Source organism: Tarenaya hassleriana, unplaced genomic scaffold, assembly GCF_000463585.1.
Source record: "Tarenaya hassleriana unplaced genomic scaffold, ASM46358v1 Cleome99, whole genome shotgun sequence".
Taxonomy (NCBI): domain Eukaryota; kingdom Viridiplantae; phylum Streptophyta; class Magnoliopsida; order Brassicales; family Cleomaceae; genus Tarenaya; species Tarenaya hassleriana.
Window position 1 is genome coordinate 25,417 of NW_010972326.1, and position 20,247 is coordinate 45,663.

The 20,247-nt window shown below is 34.6% G+C and overlaps 2 protein-coding genes across 2 annotated transcripts; one reads left to right on the forward strand and one right to left on the reverse strand.

Annotated features, from left to right (window-relative positions):
* Positions 1-3,157: 3,157 nt before the first annotated feature.
* Positions 3,158-7,208, forward strand: LOC104804864. The gene is made up of 6 exons (XM_010529227.2): positions 3,158-3,651; positions 4,760-4,845; positions 4,957-5,079; positions 5,203-5,967; positions 6,069-6,285; positions 6,392-7,208. The coding sequence occupies exons 1-6, from the start codon at positions 3,402-3,404 to the stop codon at positions 6,853-6,855; spliced, it is 1,905 nt and encodes a 634-aa protein (XP_010527529.1). The 5' UTR covers positions 3,158-3,401; the 3' UTR covers positions 6,856-7,208.
* A 3,349-nt stretch (positions 7,209-10,557) lies between these two features.
* Positions 10,558-14,666, reverse strand: LOC104804874. The gene is made up of 2 exons (XM_010529237.1): positions 13,562-14,666; positions 10,558-13,451 (listed from the first exon to the last, which is right to left on the reverse strand). Exons 1-2 carry the CDS (start codon positions 14,664-14,666, stop codon positions 10,558-10,560), a joined length of 3,999 nt encoding a protein of 1,332 aa, XP_010527539.1.
* Between the last annotated feature and the right edge of the window lie 5,581 nt (positions 14,667-20,247).

Sequence of the window (20,247 nt, forward strand, 5' to 3'; positions counted from 1 at the left end):
CTAAATTTAGATAGCTGTGATTATTATTTACTTATCAAATTTGTTATACGAGGTGTTTATTAACATTTTCGTGGTTCGCAATTGATAAATTCGTCAAATCAGAGAGTTTGATGAGTTTGACGTGTTTGATGAGTTTGATGTGTTTGACGAGTCAACGCGGTCAACCTGTGGTCAAAATGATATTCCGATGGTTCAAAGTTTTGTACATGGTCTATTATGACGTATTAAGCGTGTTTTTGTTGTAAGGAGAGCATCTGGAAAAATGATAAATTCTACCCTAGACCAATGTGTAACATAAAGTGTAATAGACCATTAGGGTTTCATTTGGGGGAACATGCATTGCTACACAAAATAAAGTACTAAATTTAGATAGCTGCGATTATTATTTACTTATCAAATTTGTTATACGAGGTGTTTATTAACATTTTCGTGGTTCGCAATTGATAAATTCGCCAAATCAGAGAGTTTGACGTGTTTGACGAGTTTGACGTGTTTGACGAGTCAACGCGGTCAACCTGTGGTCAAAATGATATTCCGATGGTTCAAAGTTGTGTACAGGGTCTATTATGACGTATTGAGCGTGTTTTTGTTACAAGGAGAGCATTTAGCCCAGTCTTGTGGATACTTTTCACAATTTAGGCCGCAGATAATCGCACGCTCGGTGATCGAATATCTTATGGGCACGCCATTCAGAACAAACCATAGCTGTTTCACTTTTCCTTCCATACATATACATATTCACATTCACATATATATACACATACACACACATACACATTCACACATACATACACATTCACTTACACACATATATAAACACACACATACACATTCACACATACATACACATTCACTTACAAACATATATAAACACACACATACACATTCACACATATATATACACATTCACTTACACACACATACACATATATAAACACACACAAATACATCAAACACACACACATATATATATATACATAAATACATATATATTACCTTATGGGAGAAATTTGGCGATCTTTGGAGGATTTAGAAAAAAAATTTCGATTTTTATTTTATTTTTTCCGAAAATTTTTGAAGTCTGATGAAGAAGACGACTCGTGGTTTTATATTGCGTTTTGCGACGGAATTTTCCGACGCACTCCGTCACAAAATGAAATTAATTTACGCGCCCAAAATTCAAAAAATTTCGTCGAAAAACGAAACCAAATACATTGCGACGGAATATTCCGTCGCAATCCGTCGCAATTTTTATTTTCCGTCGCAAATCATCTATTTCTTTGTTGTGACAGAATTATCCGTCGTAAACCGTAGCAAATTGCGATGGATTTTGCGATTGTTTGCGACGGATAATTTTTTCCCACATTCTGTCGTAAAATCGTCACATTCCGTCGCAATTTTCTGTGCGACGGAAATTTCCGTCGCAAATTCCGTCGCTATATGCAGGTTTTTTTGTAGTGTCGTCAAACTCGTCAAACACGTCAAACACGTCAAACTCGTCAAACTCGTCAAACTCGTCAAACTCCGACTTGTTTGACGAGTTTGAACATTTTTGAGACTCGAATAGTTTGACTTGTTTGACGGGTGCGCTAAGTTTAACTAACATCTAGCATGACCATTAATCTATGTTTTAGTGCATCCGACTGTCGACAATATCATCGTGACTCGATTTCTATCCGTCTTTTTCACAAAACACTGTTTTTCACCCAATCCGAAAACCATATTTCGATATTTCAGTGACAATTTGTCATTCAAACCATAGTTTTTCAAATTTTTATTTCAAACCCTATTCTTAACGAAAACTTAATAGAAAATCTAAAACCGAATCTCAATGTATACCCGAAACCCTAAAAAATTTGATTTTTGCGGAGTTAAAAAACTATACCTGGAGGTCTTCGCAAGTAGGGTCCGAAGAGGGGGCCGAAGATGATGAAGACGAAGCTATTCTTCGTGCAAATTTGATGAGTTTGACTGTCGAAAATGGGCCAAAAAAAACTGTTTGGTTTTTCAAATTTTTTTAATTTAGTAACTTCCCAACTTTTGGTCTTTCTCTTTCAGATGTTGACACGTGTATTTTTTAAAAGGGGTAACGATGTCTTTTCATTCTTTTACAGTTTTTGTTTGAAGGTTTTTTTTTTGAAGGGTATGTCATGTAAGTGAAATCGACATTTAAAGGTATTTTTGTAATTCTCCCAACTGAGGGAGAATTTGGTGAAACCGAAACACCAAGTAGCGACCATCACGTTTTCAAAAAATCTCATAAATCATATAATGAAAATTAAAATATATTTCAATTTCACAACTATAGCAGTATCTACATCATCTGAATCTCTGATGTGGATATAAATAAGAAAATCATTTTCAAATGATTATCGCCATCGGAATAATTTATATAATAAAATTTTCAAAGGGAAAAAGAAAACGAGATCGTTGGCCCAACGACCGCGAGAGCAGAAAGCTCCGTAGATTCCGTTGCCTTGAGAGCCGGTCAGTTTACCGGTAAAAGCCGGTTGATTCGAACGGGTTGACCGGTCAGATTTTGCAAATTTTATATAAATAAATAAAATATCTAATTCGAACGCTCCCGCACTGAGATGGGCCTAAACGTGGGCCATTCCACGCTGTCCATTGGGACCGCTTTTTAATGGCTACATCACCTTTTCCTTTTCTCACTCATATTATATATACAGACATACACAAATACGTCCGAAATACTGTTTTTTTATAAATGCATATTTTTTTAAAAAATATATCTAACCAGATTGTAATAAGTTTTCAGAGAGAGATTGTTTTCGTAATTAGGATAAAATAATTTTAATTGTAAATATTTAAAACATCATTGCAAATAATACAGCGATAATACATACTAATGTGTTTTTTTCATTTTTCATTGCAAAAAAAAATATATATATATATATGTGAAAGAAATTGTTCAATTTCTAAAAATGTCTAAAAGCTACGGAAAAATTCAAATCGTACTGCCAGCTGTCAATTAAATAGAGCGAGTGTTGTCGTTACGAACCCGCAGATCACGCGCTTCATTCAACTTGTCTTTTGTCGTTTTCCTTATAAATCCTCCATACGCTCCTTCTCATCGCCACGGGAAGGAAAAGTAAAAGCCCGCCGGAGGGTACTTTCACATTTATCCCTTATCCTTGAGGGTATATTCGTCATTACAGATCGTACGGTCGTCGAGTCATCTACGTGGATGCAATCGTCACCCTTCATCTCCATCTCCCGTTGCCGAAACCCCAACTTCCCCGGTCTTCAATAGCATTCAAAATTCATTTTTCTCTCTCCTGCCATTTCACCCGTGGAGAGAGAAACCGAAGCCGACTCCGAGAGAGAGAGAGGGGATTTGCGATTCCGATCTAGGGTTTTGTTTTCGGTGCGGCGGTGAGATGGCTTGGCCTCCGGAGACGACGTCGTACTTCAGCTGGAAGGAGGTGCATGTGACGAGCGACAAAGGGATGAAGGAGGTTCATTATTACCTGAAGAGGAGAGACGGAGGCGCAGATCTGGCTGTTGTCGGGAGGGAGAATAACTCGAGGCATATATCGTATAGATACGCGTTGAAGACGAATCGCTCCGTTCTATATAAGTTTAACACTCGTGGGGATGTCGTGGATTGGCTCAACTTTGTTGTTTCAGGTAATATCGTGTCTCCGAATCGAGTTTTCCGAACAGGTTTTATTTAGGGTTACGTGTCCGTTTCCTGATTTTGAGTGGGTATTTGAAAACTGGGAAAGGCTACGGAGGGCCATCCATATCTGAATCTTGTGCCAAACTTCGGGAAAGGTTTTTTTATTGCTTTTGGGTTGGCTTCTCGTCAATTCTGAAGAAATTCAGCTTTTCTACTGCCACAAAATCGCTATAAATTTGCAATTTTGGGCTCGCGATATCTGGAAATCTTAGCTTTTGTTTCGATTTCTCGTAAATATTGAAGAAATTCAGCTTTTCCTTCGACAAGACCTCTCATAATTTGGAATTTTTCACCGTATTTTTTAGTTTCTGTTGAGGTGCTTTTTTCGTGTCCACCGATTTCGGCGGTCTGGTTGGGTTTTGATTCCTTGATGGGTGAAAGTTATCTTATTGCATTTATACGTGTTGCCAATTGATTAGGGATGAGAACGATGAATTTGTTCTTAATTTCAGTTTGTGCCCTAGAGTATTTCCTGAACAATTTTTCTTGCATCCAAAGAATCTGTTTTTCCCTCAAGTTTTGCTTTGTAGTTGCCTTGTTCTTAAACACCATTCCCTCTTCAACATCTTGGGCAGAAAGAAAGTTATCTCCTTAATTTCCTCTTAGAATTTAAACGGGTTTTTTCCTGGATTTCCAATTTCTCCCTTCTCTATGTGCATGGCTATTAGAGATTTCTTGCAATAATTTACTTCTGGGTTATTATGTCCTGACCCCTTTCAAGTGAATCTTGGATATGGAGATGATAATTTGCTAAGGGAATTTACTGTAACTGATCGATTTGTTGAGTTATATTCACCCGACTAACTCGTGAGAAATATTGTTCCTATCCCGGGCTTTTTGCAGCTAAACCTATTTAGTGTAAACTGGTTTTGCTGCAGACAGATCCGGTTTTCACCTTTTGGTACTGCCTTGCCTGCATGCCTAAAAGAATTGATATTTTTCCTGCTTTATATTCAAATTTGTATTTATTCACTTAGATAGCAATATGCCATAACATATAATTTACTTGTGTTCGAAGTATCACTGACCTTTGCTTGTGTTTTTCAATTCTCTCAGGTGTATTACCTCAAGAAGCAAACATACCAGCTGCCCCTGCGACTACCCAAGCTGCTAAAGGGCTAAAAAATATTGACACTATTAAGGTTCTACTTCCATTATAGTTAAGACACATCTTTTGTCAAGTATAAGTATTGGGAAGACAATTGTTAGAAAATTCTGAATGTTAGTTGCTTTGTCTTTGATATGTTCTCCAGGATGCATGTGATCCGGAGCTGGTTCATAAAAGCAAAAACTTCTCGTGGATCGGTTCACCATGGACTTGCAGGAAAAGGCGTAAGCATTACCCATCTTTTTTCCGAAATGGTGTCAGAGTCTCTGTGAGTCATTATGTTCTTTTGAAGTTGGAAACTCGATTGCTGGGTTTTGGTCGATTAAGTATCTTTCCGAAGCTTATTGTTATGCTGATAACTTGTCATTTTTTATCTGTGAATTCTTTGCAGGTAAATGATTTTGTGTATGTTTTAGCTGAGCAGAATAAGCGTATAATAGCATACTTGGAAGACATGTATGAGGATTGTAAAGGCAGCAAGATGGTTGTGGTACGATGGTTTCACAAAACTGATGAGGTTGGTATTGTTTTGCCTCACAATGTTAATGACAGAGAGATTTTCTTTTCTCTTTGTCTTCAAGATATCGACATTGAGTGCATAGATGGGTTGGCTACCATCCTCAGTCTTCAGCACTATGAGAAATTTCTTAAGGAGTTTTTGCATGGTCGGCCAATAGTCTTCTTTTGTCGTAAATTATATGAAGAAGATGCCGTGAAGCCTTATGACATAACACAACTGAAAGGTTACTGGGGACAACAAATGCTTAGATACTTGAATGTGACCATTTCAAAGTCCGGTGAAGGTGCTCAGGAACCTGGTAATGACATACTAGTAGGGGCTTCTGGGGTTAATTGTTGTGGGGTTAGATTGAGGAAGAGGCGCCGTTCCGGCCCTTTAGAGGGTTCAGATATGCCATTACCGAATGACCAGAAGGATGATTACCAACGTAGTCTGCCTGCACCTACGACCCAGGAGGAGGCTAAGCCAAGTTCTTCCCGATACATAAAAAGGGGTTCACTTGTTGAAGTGCTTTCTCAAGATAGTGGCATCAGAGGTTGTTGGTTTAGGGCTCTAATATTAAAGAAGCATAAGGGTAAGGTGAAGGTCCAATACCGAGACATTCAGGATGCTGAAGATAAATCTAAGAAGCTAGAGGTACTCTTTTGGATTCTCTTTTTTTTTTGGGGCTTCTACATACATTCTCTTGCATATTTGGAAACACATTGGTTGAGACTTTGGCTGTTATTTTCTTTCAGGAGTGGATTTTGACATCTCGGGTTGCTGCTACCGATGATTTTGGTCTTAGAATTCCAGGTCGAAAGATGATACGTCCTCCTCTGGAACCCTGCAAAACAAATACTCTACCTGCTGCTGTTGTTGGAATGCCTGTGGATGTGTGGTGGTTTGATGGCTGGTGGGAAGGCATCGTGGTTAAAAAAGTCTCGGAAGAGAGATTTGAAGTCTACCTGCCAGGTCTGTTAATGAATCCCTTAAAAAAAATGGCATTGAGGATTCAATACAAACATGTATCTGTTTTCTAACCGTTATACATACCTCTTGTATTTTGTTTTTCTTCCAGGTGAAAAGAAAATGTCGGTCTTTCATTGTAGTGATTTTAGACAATCTCAGGAATGGTTGGGAGATGAGTGGGTACACATGAAACCTAGGTCTGATCTCGTGAGTTCTGTTCTGTCTTCTATGGAGACAAAACATACTGCAGTGAAAATCGATGAGAAGTCAGCTCAAGTTGGTGGAGGTGAACCTCTGGGCCCTCTTCCAGTAGCTACAAATCAGAAAGCATTCTTTTCCCTACCCGTTCGTGATCTTCTGAAGGATGTTCTGGTATCATCTGAGTTAAAGTGGAAAACGTCAAGGAAGAGAAAACGAAGCAATTCATTGGTCACGAATTACAGAGATTGTGAAAGAAGATCTTTGGCTTCTGAATCCTTTAAAGTAGATTGCGAGAACTGCAAGTTCATGGGAGATTCTCTGTTTGGTTCTTCTGTGGCGCAGCCACTGACTGGGTTGGTAATGTCAAGATGATCATTGTTGGTGTTGGATTGTCTTCTAACGGGGTAGCATGTCGCATGCCGCCATCTGCTTGATGCCGTTTTGGGTTTAGATTACAAATGAATCAGCAGCAGCCGAAGTTGGATTAGATTATTAGTTCATAGTGTGGCATCCAAATTCCTCTTATGTATGTATGGTGTAACAGTAGGTGGGGGAGCTTTTCTTACCCTGGGGAAATCCAGGCAGCAAAATTTTTGGATGCACTACTAGGGTTCTAGCAATTAAATCAGGAGGCTTTTCTTAGATTCTTCTTAAGCTAATAGAGTTTGCTTTCTCTCTCTCTCTTCATGTATTATCTTTTAATAAAGTATGCTTCGTTCTTGCTCGTTCTTGAGCTTCTAAAAGCATTACTCTCTTACTCTGCGTTCTAAAAGATGTCTTGGGCATGAGTTTTTTGGATAGAAACGCTGCAGATTCTTTGGCTGCAACCAACGACATCGATGTTTTGGATTTGCCTGAGATGAGACTGAAGTGGCTCTCCACTTCTCTCTAGGAATCGGAAACCTCCGTCTCAATGTGGGGGTAAGTTTCGATCGTTAATTCTAAGAATCACTATCATTGATTAGATTCGATTTGGATCAAAAGGGACCCAGCAGATGAAAAGGTACAGTCAAATCTTTTTAGTGAAAAAAGTTGCCGACTGGACCGCCATTGCTTATGTCATCTTATAACCTCGAAGAGACAAGAGGAGAGGTTCCCGTGAATGGACAAATGGCATAACTCTAAAGTGGGCTTTAATCGAATGGGCCGTTGGTGGGATTGTGAAGCAGAATTTGGACCTAAAGTTCAATTAAGTAATAAATATGGAGTCCAAGAGAACTTGCATTTTTCTTTGAGAAACTAAAAAAACGAAAAACAAAAATTCAATTCCGTATACAAATCATATATAAATGTCTGAACTTTTACAAAAATTTCACATAAATATCTGAATTATATAATTTTCATATAAATAATTGAACTTTTTTAAAATCCTATATAAATATCTAGACTTTTGAAAAACTTCCAAATAAATCCAAAATACGTTAATAATATCACCTATTTTTATTTGAAAAATACTTGAAATTTGTGTTTATTTGATTTTTTTTTAAAGTCTAGATATTTATATAGAATTTTTAAAAGTTCAGGTATTTATATGGGATTTTTGTAAAAGTTCAGGTATTTATATATTATTTTTCCTATATAAAACAAATTTCTCTTTTTTAATAAATAAAAAATTTGAGGAAAAATTGACAGAATTGGACAGAGTATCATACCATATATATATATATATATATACATGACATAGAATCTGTTTTTCAAACAATGAAAAAAATTTGTTTCCGTACGTAAGTAATCTACTAAGTGAGCCAATTAATTTAAGGCAGAAGAAAACCTCTCCTGCGAATTGTTCCCCTTTTTGAAAAAGTTATTATTTCATTTAAAACAAACGCAAAAGCTTACCAAGTCATAATATAATGGAGATAAACATCATATTTTTTATTTATTTTATGAAGCTAAGTAATTTAGGAATATTCAAACAAATATGTATATACATGCATATATACTAAGTGAGCCAATTAATATGTATAGAGGAAAAGCAATGTGGTATATTGAGTGGTCAGTTGTAATATTTTCCCCATCCGTACGATTAAGCTTCATTATGGATGTTATTATAATTAAAGAAAATTCAACAAAAACAAGTAGAAATATCAAAGCTAACGAGATTTTATCCAAATGTTACAACATTCAACGCCTAAATTACACGTGTATATGTCGTGTTTCAAAGACTACAAGTCTTTATAAGAAATAATGAAAATGTAAATCGTAAAATATAATAAGAAAAAAATAATTAAAAGCAAAATTTTCTTGGCCAATCAATCGTTTACGAGCTAGGAAATAACCCGCGCGGATCGCGCGGACTAATATTAATACATTTAATTATTTTTAAAATTTTATTAATAATTTATAATATTGTATATCTTATGCTTTATCGTTGGTTTTAAGAGTATTTAGACAATTTCTAAGAAAGATTATCAATAACTTTTATATTTATATTTTTTTATTGAGTGTAATTATTTTTAACGGTTATTAATTGTATTATAATAAATGGTGTTGAAATGTTGAATACCAGAGTAGCTTTCGTTTTTACAATAATATGTATCAATTGGTTATTATATTATATTCGATTCGGTTTCGGTTTGGTTATATTTTTTATCTAATAAAATTAGTTCCTCTTAATTTTTTTGTATCTAAAATTAATATTGTTTTATAATTTTAGACTATTTAAATCGATAAAATATCGTATTTTTCCGATTCGGATTGTTTGTAACACGCCGACCACCACCTAATGCTAAATGTGTGGTTGAGATTTAGCGAAGTATAAAAGCACATTGTAGTTTTTTTTCCATTATAATTTTTTTGTTGGTTTTTTTAAAATTGATGGTTACGAAGTCACATTTTCTCTCTGAGTAAGAATCACTTTTGATCCCCTCCGTCGTCTTCGCTGCTGGGAGACATCGTATGTGCACCGATTTTACCGAAGCTCCTCTGCCTTCGGCGCCGATTGTTTTTATAATTCTGGTATGCCTCTTCTTTTCCTCTGGCGTTTGTAATTTTGGGATATTTCTTTTTATTACGCCGACCGTCTCTGACACTGGAGATAATTTTTTAATCATTTGATCCGGTAGCGAGAGTTGATTCCTTTGTTGTTACATTTCTCTTATGTACTTATGGATCTGATTCTTCCACTGTGAAACTAATTCAAATCTTCAAAAGTTGTAACTTGGTTTAGGGTATAGAGAATGAGAGGTTCGTTAAGATTTACACTTTTCTGGTTTTGTTCTTATATAGTGGTTTCATTCTGTGTTCAAGGTTGAGTATTTGTGGTAATCTTATTTTGCATTCTGTATTTTGTTATTTGTATCGAAACCAAAACACAAATTGTTTGCATTGTATAGAATCGATTGGTCTGATATTTGGGGTTGATAAGTATGGCCAATAAAAACTGGTAGTTATATTGGTCCATGAATATGCTTTTTGTTGCTATGTACTATGTGATTGTAAGAAGAATAGGGATGTATTTTTTGTTTGTTCATGAAAATATATTCAAGATCTCTTAATAAACACACTTATTTTTAAGAACCAAATGTTGAAATGTCGAATTTCGGATCAATGTGTAGGAAATTATACTTTGCATGAATAATCTAACAATTGTTCGTCTGCCAATTCCAATTATTTTTAATCTTTTGCATGGAATGTGAGCAACTACGATTGTATTCCAAAATGTTTAAACTTAGCATTAATATACATATATTAAAAATAAAACATCTGCTGACAAAACTCACTGCATATGGTGTTTGTTAAAAGTTGCAGTTTGTTTACCTTGGGATGTATCTCATTTCTTGATTGATCCATTCCTTTGTCACCTTCAAAAGATTAACATTGAAATATAAAATTATCAATTTCTACCTTTGGCATTGCATCATATAGAATTTAAAAGATTCATTATATTAAATACACACATATATATCATAATGTATTATATATTAATGGTTAAACTTAATAGAATTGATTTGCCTTTTATTGGCCAATATCCCTTTACTTCTGCATCATCTGGAAGCTGCAAAAAAAATTAAATTATTAAATAAGAAAGAGCATCACAACGCATTTAAAATTTATAAAACTAATAACTTACTCTTAAAGATTATTGAATATTTCTTTGAATACTATGTTCTCCACTTCATTTGAACAAATATTGGAGCTTTTCAAGTTTAATATTCGAAGTCCTTCAGAAGATGTGACCCTTGAAAGTGCAACGTACAACTGACCATGGCTAAACACTGGATTGGGAAGGTATATTCCCACTTTTCTCAATGTTTGACCTTGGCTTTTGTTTATCGTCATCCCATAGCATATTCGAAGAGGAAATTGTCTTCTTTTTAGCTTGAATGGCCATTTAGTATCACTTGGGCTCATTATTATTCTAGGGATGAAGACCTTTTTTCCAACATGGCTGCCCGTGATAATCTCTGCCTCGATCACTTTGTTACCTAGGCGTGTAACAATCATTCGAGTTCCATTGCATAATCCTTCTTGTTGATTAATGTTTCTTAACAACATTACTGGAACATTTGTCTTCAACACTAATTTGTGGTCGGGCAGTCCAGACGATGTGAGTGAGTTTAGAAAATCAACAGGATACAATGCTAGTGTTGGAATGATGCATTCTCCTTCATCTTCCACGCTATCTGAACTCAAATATTCCTTACATTCTTCTGGCACATGATTAAGCATGAATGAGTTGACTTCATCAACATGATCATTTCTTGGAGTAAGAACAGCTCTTTCCATCAGGTACGTTTTGTCTTTGTATAATTGACAAAAGTTTGGATATGTGTGTTTTGCAATTTCCTCAACTGTATCTGCATCCGCATTGATTACCAATCTTTTGTCGATTTCAACTGTGTCACATTCATCTTTTGGGTGCAAGTTTTTTGCACGTTTTGGGATTGTTCCATCTCCTACTTTTAAAACCCATTCTGCAAAATCTCTCTCTGATCGATGAAGTCTCATGTTCTGGGCTAAGACAAACACTGTGCAAGAATCCCACAAGTATGAGCGGTTTATTGCTGCTGAAACTGTATCTTGTCTTGTACCATGTTTAATAACAGGTAGAATTTGGCGGAAATCGCCGCCTAGAAGAACAGTTTTCCCACCAAAAGTTTTGAACACAGCTGTTGGATCTGCAATTGACATAAGATCTCTCAAAGTTCGATCCAATGCTTCAAAGGTATATCGATGGGACATTGGAGCTTCATCCCATATGATTAGCTCACATTCAATCAGCAATTCTGCTAACATTGTTCCATGTTTTATTTCACACATTGAATTTTCTTGAACATTGATGGGCACTTTAAACCTTGAATGTGCTGTTCTACCACCATGGAGAAGTAACGCTGCAATTCCAGACGAAGCTACTGGAATGACAATTTGTCTGTTTGCTCGCAGGTTTGCTATAATTGTGTTGTATAAATATGTTTTACCAGTTCCGCCAGGGCCATACAGGAAAAACAACTTTCCTTCCTTTGACTTGATGGATTGCATAACACCATTGTATGCTTTTAGTTGTTCTTCGTTTAAACAACTAAATAACATGTCATATCTTTGTTGTTCTTCTGTAGAATCATAGTTCAATTCTTCCCTCAGAAAAGAATTGTTCATCTGTTTGAGGAGCTCTTTGTCTGGCAATGGTATATCTGGAAACTCTGCGAGCGTTCTGCAATTTTGCATCATTATTCCCTCAATCTCCATCAAAGCATAACTTTGGAGTGTTTGATCTGTAAATTGCAGGTTATTATAGCCGAAGCTTGTGCGCTTTTGATATGGGATGTCTTCTGCTAGGGAATTCCAACAATGTTCCCACAGCTGTCCCGGGGTTCCTACCTCACAATAAAGTAACAGAGTGACAAAAAGATGTCTCAATTGCTTTGGAGAAGCCCATTGACTGGCTTCATCTATAGCTTCCTTCCACTCTGAATCTCCGTCCAACATTCCTCTCGCATAGCAAGCAGCTTTATATGTTGCATGGACAACTCCGTCGACAGTTAAAATGTCCTCATAACTGGTAGGTCCTTTGACAATATTCAATAACATTCTGAGATAGTAAAGTTCCCCTGATGATGGATGTACATTAAAGATCCTTCCTATTGCAAAACCTTGTTTACGCTTTGTCCAGATTGTATTACAATCATTCCACACAAACTTACTTGGAAATTGAAGGTATGTCAATTGTTTTGCCTCCGAATCTTTTGTATTTGTTTCCATCCATGCAGTAAACATTGTCCTTTTAGCTCTTGGTTGGGACAATACAGATTCTAAGTCCTGAGAATCTTTGTATATCAAACTTTGTTGATTTTCCAGATGAATTGATAGCCTTTGTACAGGTGGATCACGATAGTGAATGTCAAATCCAAATATTCTCCATATAGCTTCACATGCCGATAGATAACGACATTCAAGGTAATTTTTTACCTCATCTATCTCTTGATCCTGATCTTCTCTGTTTCCATTGTTTCCCAGAGTCTCTCCTTTTTCAATGACCATCGTCGCTTTGTCAACGCCTTTTGTAATGTACTTGAAAAGATACTTTATCGCTTTTGACCTATTGCACCATTCGACGTTTATATGTGCCTTATATTTCTTCAATAAGGATAGATTATGTGGCACTACAAAGCTGTTGTCTAGGCGAACTTGACCTTTCATGACGAAATTAATATCATCTTTTCTGCGTTTATACTTGATGTATCCTGAATCATCGATGACTGTACGCTCACAATAAGATTTTGGGAACTTCTTTGAACAACACCCATTCTCCATACACGATGAGTAAGGATTTTGAATTCCACATGGCCCGTGTATCATTAGTTCTTCAACCAAAGAATGACCTTCGGGGTCTTTGGCTTTATCCGGAATTTCCGCCGAGATAAACATATCAACATCTCTTGCGGTGGGAGTTCTAAATCTTTCAGATAACCAGATGAGGATATGGGCGTGCGGTAGACCTCTTTTTTGGAATTCAATAGTATAGATCACTGCAAACCAAAATCCACTCTTAAGAGATCACAACTTAAATATTTTAAGACCCATTATATAATGCATAGTTAACATTATATATTTACACAGGTTTTTTAACGTGAGTTACCTGCTAATGGTTTGTCAAAATAGGTTCCATCTTTGATGTCTGACAGTAGCTCCTCTAATTTCATCTTGAATACACGCGATTCTATATCAGGTCGGTCATTTGCTGATGTGTTTCCCGAATTCTCTAAGTGTTCTTTGATTTCCAGCCATTTCGGGTTTGCCGTCATTGTAATGAAAAGGTCTGGATTTCCAAACCATCGACAAATTGCCATCGCATCCTGATATTTCCCGATCATATATCTAGGGCTTCCAGAAAAACTTGAGGGAAGAATTATTCTTTTTCCTAACTTCTTTGCATCAGACTCCCCTCTTGTCACGAAATCACAAACATTGCTATATAAATCTGCTCGTAGTTTTGTCTGATTGTTCCGAATATACCGCAACCGTTGTTGTTCAATAGCTGTGTAAGCATCAACAATGTATTGTTGGAATAAACGTCCAGACCTTATTAGAGTATTGCCTTCGTTTAACCGCGTTTGTAGCTGATAAGCATAATACTCACGCATTGTAACATGTGTCCTTTTCACTGTTGAATTCTCGGCGGCAATATGTTGAATCCCTTCATGATAGCCCGATTCACCATACGGAAATAAGAGGGGGTATTGCAATGCCATAAGACGTGGATGCATTTCGCTAATACGCTGAAGATTTGAATCCTGAAGATGTACAATGATATCTCTTTCAGCTGCAGTCTGTGACAACTCTCCAACTATAAGTCCAGCAACCTCATCACCGGTAGGTAGCTCATATTGTTTTCCTCTGTTTCTTGGACCTATTAAACGAATTTTCATGCCATTGAAATCCCCGACTACATATCTATCTCTTGCTTTGCGGAAGGTCTTTGCAAGTTCATTGTAGGTGTCCAACATTTCGACTAAACCACTGAGAATATCGATATCCAATTGCTCATCTTGTTCTCTTTGGAACAAAGCATTCAAGCGGTTTTGAATTTCATTTGCAGTGTCATAGATGTATAACTGAGCAAATCGTGGCATCTTGCCTTCCATGGGTAAAAGGGATCCCAAACGATGGTAATTTTGACCATGGATTCTGTATGTATATGGCCCTCTTCCAGAAGTTACAGACTTATCGATCTTGGCACCCATGGATGTGAATGCTACCATAGAATTATAAGCTCGTATATATCTATGATATGATTTTGATTCTTCCAGCATTTTTTTAAGGAAATCCGGGGGTTCTCGCTGTTGTGGAAGCTTAACACGACCTTGCTGGCAACATATTGTGAAAAACAATTGTCCTGTTGCCGAATTTTTTTTTTTGGATTCCGCTCTCCAAACCAATGCATCACAGAAAGGACAATTTAGGAGATTATTATTCTCCTTTGTTCTCGCTGAAACATTGAAATAAATAGTTGTTATATATACATCTTTATATGATGCATAAATGTATATCCAATTTTTATTTATTAATATCTCAATCTTCAAGTTTATCATATTTGAATAAGTTTGGGAGTTTTTTTAACGTATGTTATATTAAGCATGTCTATTTATCTTCTATACAATAACAATAAATATGGTCTTCTATCCTTAGTTTTCTCAAATTTTGAAATACATAAAATATATTAGAATTTGTTGGATATTTTGTTTGGTGATTTACTGTGAATATGAGATACCTATGTAATTGTGTGTTTAAGTTTAAAATCATCCTAAATACCAATAATTTAGCGTAGAGACCTATGTTTGGACCTAGATTTTTTATGTGTAACCTTATTAGCTTTGAAAAAAAAAACTATTAATAGATATCTATGTTTGGAGAAATGTTTATTTTCTTTACATTTGTAATGGAGATTTTTGTCGGAGTATTCATACCTTTTTTTTTATTACACTTTCGAGAATTGCTTCTTGTTTCACCCTTTGCAATTTGTTTTCCATACATTATCTCTCGTCTTCTTTTTCTAGCCTCTGATGCTTCAACTCCTTAAAAATTCAATCGAAATAATACAATAATGAGGTTATTTACTTGTGAGACAACTTAAGATAATGAATTATCAACTTCAAAACTCCCATGCTTATTTGTTTTTTATTTGAAATAATACCTTTACTTGGGTAAAAGGCGTTTTCTGTAGTGGTTGACGGATCTGAAGCCATTGGGGTTATTTGGGTAACCTAAGAAAGATAAATTTTAAAATTATTCAGACGATAAGATGATAAATTACATTAAAGGAGGAGATGCTCAATGCGAATTTACCTTTATGGTTGAATGATTTTTGAATAAAATCCAGTTGCGATAGAGAGAGTAGGATATACTATTCTCGGAGGAAAACGGTCGAACTTTTGACAAAGTTGTTTGTTGTCCTGGTAAATAAATGGAACATAAATATTAGCATAAATAAAATGTAAATATAAAAATAAATGGACGTAGAATTATATATAATGCTTGGCATGATTAAGGATATATGTATATTTACTGAATTGGACATGGTATTTGTGGTAGAATAATCAATAAATACCTATATTAATTTTTCCTCAGCTTACAATGTTACAATAAGGTGATTTAGTATATTCATAATAATATTGTCCGGGAATAATTGAATTTGGATAAATACAAATCTGAGTTAACTTTTAAATGAGAAAGTTTGGTGACAATCAAAATTGATAGTGTATAGCAAGTGATGAAAATTTTCTGCATTTTGTTTTGGAAAAATGTGACGTTGTCTTAATACAATTTTTAATATTACAAATATCTACATTTACTTTCAATTTGTTATCATATGTCTACACGAATTTATAAAATCAATTGAATTTTCCATCTAAACAGGAACCATGTGGAATTCGATCGATTTTCTTAACAATTTTGCTGATATATACTACCACTTCAGATATTTTTCCAAATCAACTATCACATTACACTCTTTAAAAAAAACACTTAAAACACATATGAAACCCAAATTTATCCCACAACTATCATATGTTTTTTGTAAAATATAATTAAATAAATTGAAAGAAAACAAACCTTGGAGGTTGATTCGAGGGATTTATAATAATATTGGTCTAAGTAATTGAATTCAGATACTTACCAATTGAGTTAACTGTTAGATAACAAAACTTGGCGACGATCCAAAATGACAGTGAAAAGCAAGGAACGACAAATTCCTACAATTCAATGAGACAATATTTCAACATGGCCGGAATCTAGGGAATTCCAAAATAAGTATATATTTAATATATTTGGCTGGTTGATTCATTGTTATCAAATTCAAACCAGAATAAACCTTCTAATCATATATTATAAACATGATAAATGGAAAACATTTTAAATCAAAGAAAAACTGAACGTGTATGACATATGTGTATATATGTATATATATAGATGCATATAGCAATGATATATAGGCAAGAAAACATGGAAAGAAGGCAAACCTTCGACGGCAAAGATTACATGGAAGAGATGAGCGAGACAAATCATCTGACCATTATTTTATCTTGTGTGAAATAGAGTGAGCAGCTCATTTAACGTAATACCACCATTGAAATTCAGCTCCAAAACATATGTAGTCAAATGTGTGAGTCAATGAATGCAAAGTTTGTGTTAGTTATTAGAGTTATTAGTTGATGTATACGAAGGATAATAAATACATTTAAAAATGGTAAAGTTATCTGAATCTATACAAAGATGCTTGAATCATCAATATATCTATAAAGTTAATTGAATGAAAATTTTCATTTATGTAGGTTATATGAATATACGTTTGGTAATGCATTGATCCTTATCAATGGGACTTTGGAGAAGAAGTAATTAAATTTGTTTTGATTTAGGATATATCCAATGTCACTGGTGTGAGTTATTACCGTTTCAAGATAGTTATTATCGAAGAATAATCTATAAATATCATTTTCATACCTAAAGCGATCTTCTCACACTTTGACAATTCATTGATTCATCATGAAAACCTCGATACTGCCCTTTCTCAGTCATCATCTAGACCAAATCTCAGAAGGCAAAGATTTCATCATCAATCTTAGAGCTGAAGTTTTCCAACCAGACTTTACAGGTTTACCGCTTTCCTTTGAATGTCCTTTCTCTCCCGACGAATTCATCTACGAAGATGACGAATCACCCGGTAAAGAAGAGCTTTACTACTTTTTGATTGAATCTGGAGTCGAATGCTTTGATGCTCAATCCATATTCATAGACCTTATCCTCTATGCCTGTGAAGTCTTGAATTCAATTCATAATGGGTTTAAAGGAGTGCTCTCTTTGATGCTGACTGTTCGATTTCGTTCGGAGGAGGTTAGCAGTGCCGGTTTAGATTGCCAAATCGATGGTGAAGACAGTGGTAGATACTTCGTTCCGATTGACCTAAAACCGGTCGCCGTTAATTCTAGTGGACCGGTGGTGAATACTGAAGTTGGAGCCCAAGCAAAAGCGGAGGGGTGATTTTATGGTTTTTTGCACATGAAGCAACAATATCGTTTTCTCATAATATCTTCCTTTTTTTTCTGCATTGATGTAAATTCTATTATTACCCACATATTTTCCAAAAACTACATTTATAAAACATTTAAGAATCTATGAAAATATGTCGTAGTATTATAATACAGATGAATATATGTACTAATTATATACATTTAAGAATCTATGTAAATATGTCAGTAGTATTATAATACAGATGAATATATGTACTAATTATGTGTAACAAAAGGGTTTGGATATTCATACCTAGAATTAACTATTTCATATATGTATTTAGAAAACTATTCCAAAATTCAAGTACAATCTTAAGTTTTATTATAATAATTATGGCCAAAAACATGTTTCTGGCCAACAAAACCATACTTTATCTCTATCATACTAAAATTGAGTTTCACCCAAAAATCTTATTACGTAAATGTATTCCAATGATAATTACATTTACAAATATTAAAGTTATTTGAATATGTAATAGGGGTTTGATTTTACTATACAAAACTATGTATATCGTGTGCTTCGCGACATCTATAAAAGAATAAAACATAGATTGTATATAAGAGATCTGAATTAATATGAAACACAGATATGAACTGAACTTGACTATTTGATAAATATATATATCACAGAATCAAATACATTGTGTAAGACATTCTTTTAAAAAAAAAATCCAAACATAGTTCATGACTACGACATAAATCTAAGTATTCTACAATCTAATCCATTGTGTTAAACTAAACACTAATAATCGAATAGACATGTCCCAAGAAACTTCCATTGTAGGTCTCTTCATTTTCTTATCAAGCATCTAACTTCTTCATCGATAGTCTAACTCACGTTCTTCCTGTTCAAATGAATAGATTACGCAAATAAATATTGATAAATTTATTTTTTTGGAAAAATGAACTATCATAATTTTAACATATGAAAAAAAAATCAACAACAAACCTCTTCAGTCCTTGCCTCTGCCTTTGAACTTTAGGCATGTCTGTCTCGTCATGAACATCACCCTACAATACGTTAATGTTTAATAGAATAATCATTGTTTATCCAATTTTGCATACTTAATATGTATAAGTGTTGCATATTTAGTAATAAACCTTAGATTGTATTTTTAGTTGTAAACATACCTCATGTGTAGATTCGTTTGTAGTGGGTAGCATAATTTCTTCCAATATTCGGGTCACGGTGAAACTCTCAAAACGACTAATAAAATTGAAGTTATTTAGTCTGATTTGGAAGTTAAAAGTCTTTCCAACAACAGACTTTTGAATAGTAGAATGCACACTTTCCATATCAGAGTCCTGCATCACATTTGAAAATATTTAGTTGGTTATAATTGTTTATAATAAGGACAAATTTAATGCAATTTTTATTATATAATAAAGAGAATTTGCATGCAAACTTATTAAATTTATAATGACTAACATTGTCACACTTGATATCGGAAGCGGTAATATTAGTAATCTTCCTCGCATCTCGATCAAATATAACAAAAGTTGTTGTGTCTTCTCCGTCATCTACAGTACACTCGAGGCGAAATCTGAAATAACGATCAAATAACTATAGATTATCTATTATCTCGATTAAAAAAATATAAAAGTTTTTGGGTAATACATCACCTCAAAACACCCACTGCTTGGTTGTTGTCACAATTGCCACACAAAAGGGTAGATTCATCTTTTTCCACCTTGCGAGAGCACTTGGCACAAGATATATAATTCCAGCCATTTCGAAACAGAACTTCAACCACTTTAGCTTGGATGTACAGCTCCTTATCCTATGTATATTGTAAAACAATTATTATACAATAATAATTTATTTCAACTTTCCAAAGAATCTTTAGATTTTCGGAATCATCCAAAAAATGGTATAGCAACGAAATAGTTTCAATAAAAGAGTGTTTTGTAATGAATTGGAAGAGTTCGAACCAAATGTATATATATCCCTATCAAAACTATTATACTGACCATATCGAATATTGGTATAACATTGAACATATGTTCATGTGGCCAAAGTGGTTTAGATTGACATATATTCATGTTGGCTTTGGTGTAGCCATAGTGGTTTAAATATAATGAAATATATTTTAATTATTTGTAAATGTAAAGTATTAATTTTTAACATTACCTGAGGTTCATTGTTGAGGATAAAATGACGTATTTCAGATATGTTGAATTGTTGCATTGTTTCTCCACCATAATTCTTTTTGCCACTATTGCTTTGGAAAATATGCGGAGTAACGCTGTGTAACATAAA

Bases quoted from the DNA above. Each gene is read 5' to 3' on its own strand.
- LOC104804864 (XM_010529227.2), top strand. From the start codon at position 3,402: ATGGCTTGGCCTCCGGAGACGACGTCGTACTTCAGCTGGAAGGAGGTG. The intron at 4,846-4,956 runs GTTCTACTTCCA...TATGTTCTCCAG, and splicing joins AAAATATTGACACTATTAAG to GATGCATGTGATCCGGAGCT. The intron at 5,080-5,202 runs GTGAGTCATTAT...AATTCTTTGCAG, and splicing joins GAAATGGTGTCAGAGTCTCT to GTAAATGATTTTGTGTATGT.
- LOC104804874 (XM_010529237.1), bottom strand. From the start codon at position 14,666: ATGGGTGCCAAGATCGATAAGTCTGTAACTTCTGGAAGAGGGCCATAT. The intron at 13,452-13,561 runs GTAACTCACGTT...TTTGGTTTGCAG, and splicing joins TTTTGACAAACCATTAGCAG to TGATCTATACTATTGAATTC.